The following is a 5,774-nucleotide window of genomic DNA, read 5'->3' as shown; positions in this document are numbered from 1 at the left end:
TTAAAAAGAATTGGCAAAAAGATAGCTGGGTCAAGCTCCCATGATAGAATCGTTAAAATCACCCACCAGCACTATCGATGCCGAGAAGTGCTGCGTTAGAACACAACTAAACATATCGCGCACATCTTAAACAGAACTACGACTTGCACTGGGAAGGCGATAACAAGCGCCTAGTATTGTTTTCCGGATCCGAAACACAACTCATGCCCAGGCAATTTCTAAGCTCTTCTCGACATTGACTTGGAATGACTCGAAATTGTTAGATATGGCGAGAACATCTTTCTCGCGACGACGTCAATGAGACCGCGGCAATAGATTAAAGAACGTGATGACTCATGAAATACCGCGTCGTCTCGCACCGGTGTGCTTAGCCAGGCTTCTGCTAAAGCGATGACGAAAGATTGAGTTGTATCTACTTTCAAAGTACAATCAATCTCGCTTGTTAGCAATGTTCCAAGCGTTAGAAAGTACAATGGTTACGTGATGAATTACTCATGGAGTTCCCATTGTATATCAACACAAACTCAATAAAGTGCGGCTAATCTTCAAATACACAATTTCTTTTCAGGCAAGCGACTGTCTTCGGTCTCAATAATGATACAACGTGCTCTTAAGTCGAGACCAAGGTGATTTTTGTGTTGCGCTTCTCTCGGAAATTTGAGAAATTGAGCGGCTACGAAAGTGAACTAACCCAGTCCGCAAAAGGCCCAGTTCGCACACTTTATTGCTGTACGTTAACGTCGAATAGAAATGGAAATCTCCAAAAATATTTCTTTCTACGACATTTCCTATAAGTCAGGCGAAGTCTTCTTGTAAATTTTTGGCATTTTATCGGGCCACTGTGCAACGTCAAGTGTAGATTTCTGAAAACAATATTCTTTGTGAGTAGTCCAAAAACACCAACGACTAATGAGGCGATGTTGTTATGGTTATCACTATACCGCCGTGTTTTGATCATTCTATAAGCAAGGCCAACGTAATACCGAATATCACGGATTTTCCCGTGCTTCAAGTCAATTCAATGGAGGTCACAGGAGAAAAATTACTCACAGATTCTCTCATGCGTTCGCCTAAAAGGACTCGAAGGTGACAGCCATCTTCTTTTTCTTCTCAGACGATGCATTATTCCTCCCCTGGCACCCTGCGAAAACTTTGCGCACCTAACGTGGTTTGCACAGCCTCCAAGATCGGAGGCACTGCTTCTGCATCTCACCCTGTTTTGCCCTGCCCCCGTGGTCGGCCCGTCTTTGAACAGGCGATGATGTCGTGTGACGACTTCATCATCTTAATGTGACGACATGATGACGTCATAGCGACACCAAGATGACGTCACAAAATCTGGTCATCTGTGACGTCATGCTGACATCATATGGGGTCTTCATCACGTGTTGATGGTGATATTTAGCATCACTCGTGTTGACGCCGCTGAAGCGGGACGCCGACCCGGTCGAACGCCGCCGACAGTCAATTTTCGCGTCTGGTGAGGCATATAAGGCTTTTGCCTTAGGGGGATGCGGGGCTAAGTATCACCTTTTGAACTGCTGCACTAATTTTGTCAAAAATTTCAGCCGTGGCTCATCTTCCTGATACTAGGACATGTTCCAATTTTAAGCCACCTAGAATGAATACAAAAAAACACAGCTGTTATAACGATCAATCATGTATGCTAACTTAGAAAAACTATTATTTCAAAAATAATCAAAATGTGCGAGTCATTTATCATTTTAAGTCTTTTAGAAGGTTTGTAGTGCAGGATAAGACAAGTCACGTATTTTTTATGACGTTTCTATGAAAATTCCATCGTTCTAAAAGCGAAGTTTACTTTTTTTCTTGGCACTGCATATCAGAGTAGTGAATTTTTTTGTGTTAAAAACAACTTAGGGATCAGAAAAGTGCCTTATCATGTTCATCATAAAATTTCAGTCTAGAAACAACCTTGTAGGCAGCTTTGGCGAAGCAGTTTGGAAGTGATAGTTTTCCTAAGAAGCTCGATCAGCGCAATAATTTCACAATATCCTATTTATTTCAATAGTGAAAAAAAAACTTATAGGGGTGACCTCCTGCATAAACACGGCCTTCCTCATCAACTTTACACAGTTCTGTGACAATATAATGTAATCATCTGTAATTTTTTGCAGCTTTTGAGTTGTGAATGTTGCTCACAACACGTGTTGATTACAAAACGGACCACGCGCTGATGGCAATGAACTCCCCGGGAAACACACATATAAGCCGAGCGGCACACAAACACAGCATCAGTAACTCAGAATTGGCGCGAATGCAGCGGCAGGTGACCAGGTGATACGATTTCGCCAATTTGAGCTTCAAGTCCAGTTTCCCAGAGACTCTGCTGTCGGCGCGCTGCTAAAATTGTACCTTTTAGATGCGAAAGAGTCTTACGCTCGGGGCAGTGCCCGTTCTGCGGCGTCCGCACCCATACTGCGCATGTGTCAACTCTCCCCCCCTCTCCTCGCGTGAGCGCCCGGAGATGGAAGGAGGTGGCGTGAGCGCTGCCTCCGCTTCGTTTCTCCTCTCCCGTTTCTCTCTCTCCGCCACAGATGTGCCCTCGTATGTAATCAACACCCTCTAGACTGAAAAGGCCGAAGGGCTCTCCGCATTCCGAGTGCTGACGTCACCAACCGGCGGCGGCGGGGAAAAGTGGCTTTCCCGGGGACTCGATTTTAGGGAACGTGGTCAAGAGCGGATGGATACCAATTGACACACGTGCAATGCACGTGCACTAGTAGTCATTTAGAAACTCCCTGCATTTTTCTGAATAATGGAACACAAAAGACGAAACAAAGCTGCGTTAATCATACGAAAGATATAGTTCAGTGAAATATTATCTCCCAGCGGGGAAACGCTGTGGTCAGAAGGACTATTTTCATTGACGGATTACAGGTAGTGCGGTGGCACACCGTGAGCCGCAGTTAAAGTCAGTTTGCTTCTCGGTGTCACACGAGGTATGTCGGTCTTCTAAGTGCAATTTCCCGTTTTCGCGACGTTGTGAGTACTGTCTTGTGTGTGGTGCATTGACTTCATCATGCCGAACAAGTGTTGTGTCCCTCAGTGCCGTGGAAATTACGACTCGACGTGCAAAGTGCGCGTTTTCAGATTTCCTCAAGACGACCAGCTGCGCAGAAAATGGCTGCGCGCAATTCCACGAGACAGCTTCATTCCTTCGCAGTACTCCCGGGTGAGTTGTCCTGCAGAATTTTCTTATACTTCACAGCGCGATCACAAGTACGCAGTGTATTTCAGCTTCAAATAGTACATAATATTGGTCTGCTTGCGGAAAGATTGCGGATAAACCAGTTTTATTTATTTATTTACTTATTTTTATTATATTTTTTGTAGGTGTGCGAGCTGCACTTCGCGCCCGAAGACATAACACAAGAGGCTTCGTACATTGACGAAGAAACTGGACGCACGGTGACTGCACCATTGCTCAGTCCGCGCATTCTGCCAGGTGTAATTCCATCCAAATTTCCGAGTTGCTCGGCTTACCTTTCTAAAGAGTGCGCAAGAAGAGAAAGCCCCGACTCCAAGCGAAAACGGCTGGAAGCGGCACCAGGCAGCACTTGCGGAATCAGCGGAAACATCTCGCCGTGACCAAGAGGCAGACACAGTGCAGTGCAATTCAGACATAGCGTCCCACATCAGAAGCAGAAAGTCAACTTTCTGGCACTGCATTGAGAGCGGCGAGCGTCTTCTGCTCTTCCACATCGTCGAAGACGAAGCGCCTTCCATCAAATACTCGCTTGTAGTAAAAGCTGACTTGACGACAACATTCCACTTCATGAAGAGGCCGACAGATAAGTTGGGGCGCAATTTGTGCGTTCCCCCTACTGCAAGCAGCAAGAGGGTTGTAACGGAATTCCTTGACAGTGTTGAGGCATGGGACACAAACGTGGCGTATTCGCCTACGAAGAGACATACCGACGAGATTGTTGAAGCCATTTCGTTTCTGCTGAGTAAGCTGTCAACACCGACGCAAGAGGACAACGGCCATGCAATACAATTCCTGACGGAACAGCTGAAGCTGCTTTCTAAGAATAAGGTGCGAAGGCGTTACTCAACCGAATTCATGGTGTTTTGTTGCCTTCTGTTTACGATATCGCCCCATGCGTACAAATTTATGCGCAGTTATGGCACTATCACAATGCCACAGCCAATGACTATCAGGTCTATATGTTCCTCACACGGAATGAATCCGCAGTTAGAAAATGAAGGTTCTACTTTCTTCCGGTACATGAAGACAAGGATATCTGACCTGGACGAGCGTCAACGCGCTGTTACTCTCATGCTGGACGAGATCCACATTAAACCTTTTTTTTGATTACAAAGGCGGCAACATCGCCGGCATAGCGCAGAACTCCCCTGAGGCAGCTACCAGCGCCGTGGTTTTTATGGTACAGAGCATTTGCTGTAATTTTAAAGAAGTTGCGCATATTGTACCTGTACGTACGCATATTGTACCTGTACCTGTACGTGGCGCCACAGGGATTATTCTGCACAACTCGCTCAGGGAGGTCATTTGTGGTCTAGAGAGGATCGGGTACCGAGTTATTTGTGTTGTAACTGACAACAATAAAGTGAACCGAAAGGCAATGGAACAGTTCGCGTCAGGACCAATCAGCGATTCGCCCTCTTTCGTTTATCCGCATCCATGCGATCCCAAAAGGCCTTTATTTTTTATAATTGATCCAGTGCACATTTTAAAATGCGTCCGAAACAACTGGATAAGACAGCGCAACCACAAACAGTGTTTCTATTTCCCTGAATTCGAGCAGGGCGCCACATCGGAGAGGCGCATGCTTTCGGCATCTTTTGGTACTATTGTAGATATGTACAACATCGAGGTCGGCCAACTACTAAGGCACGCCTACACACTGTCGCGAAAAGCGCTTTTTCCGACAGACATTGAGAAGCAGAATGTCAAGCTTGCTTTGCAGGTGCTAAACGAAACCGTCCCTCCCGCTCTTCGAGAAATTGGGAACAAGCACAATCTCTACCATGTAGAAGGCACCGCGATGTTCATCGAGATAATTACAAAATGGTGGAAAGTTGTGAACGTCAAAACTCCGTCCAAAGGAGCAAGATTGAGAGATGAGTTCCAAGAGCCCGTGTTTTCGGTGGAGGATCGCAAAATAGATTTTCTGTACAACTTCCTGGACTGGATGGAAGAGTGGAAGAAAAGAACGAAAGATTGCGACAGTGGGACTTTGACTAAGGAGACACATGCTGGCCTTCACCAAACTCAAGGCCTCATTGAAATCGTCAGGTACTGTTTGGACGAATTGAAGCTATCGTATGTATTGCTTGGAAAAATTCAGACCGACTGCCTGGAAGACCGGTTCGGTAAATACCGACAGCTTGCTGGATCTCAATATCACGTGTCGATAAGACAGGTGTAAGAATGTGAAAACAAGCTGCGTTTGCAAAGCACACTGCCGACGGTCGCCACTTCTAGGAGTGTGAGTGAAGAAGACGAAGAATGGCAGGACCTTGATGGGAAAGCTAACTGCTTACGGCCGAAGTGCAACGTTGTTGTTACGGAGGAAACATTGACAAAGATGAAGGACATCATCCCGGTGTTGGTGTACGTGGCAGGGTATGCTGTATATGCGGCACTGAAGAAGCTCAGGTGTCAGAAATGCAGAGAAGCATTGACATTGAACGAAGCAATTTCAGTTTCTGTCGCTGATAAGCACTATGACCTCATCAGAGCCATGGACCGTGGAGGCCTTGTTCATCCAACAATGTTTGTAGTA

The 5,774-nt window shown here is 46.0% G+C and overlaps 1 protein-coding gene across 1 annotated transcript; it reads left to right on the top strand.

The window, feature by feature from the left end:
* Positions 1-2,953: 2,953 nt before the first annotated feature.
* Positions 2,954-4,236, top strand: LOC125758409 (THAP domain-containing protein 2-like). The gene is made up of 2 exons (XM_049415498.1): positions 2,954-3,196; positions 3,358-4,236. The coding sequence occupies exons 1-2, from the start codon at positions 3,044-3,046 to the stop codon at positions 3,610-3,612; spliced, it is 408 nt and encodes a 135-aa protein (XP_049271455.1). The 5' UTR covers positions 2,954-3,043; the 3' UTR covers positions 3,613-4,236.
* Positions 4,237-5,774: the final 1,538 nt, after the last annotated feature.

Source organism: Rhipicephalus sanguineus, chromosome 4 (genome assembly GCF_013339695.2).
Source record: "Rhipicephalus sanguineus isolate Rsan-2018 chromosome 4, BIME_Rsan_1.4, whole genome shotgun sequence".
Taxonomy (NCBI): Eukaryota; Metazoa; Arthropoda; class Arachnida; order Ixodida; family Ixodidae; genus Rhipicephalus; species Rhipicephalus sanguineus.
This window is presented reverse-complemented; position numbering and strand designations above follow the sequence as displayed.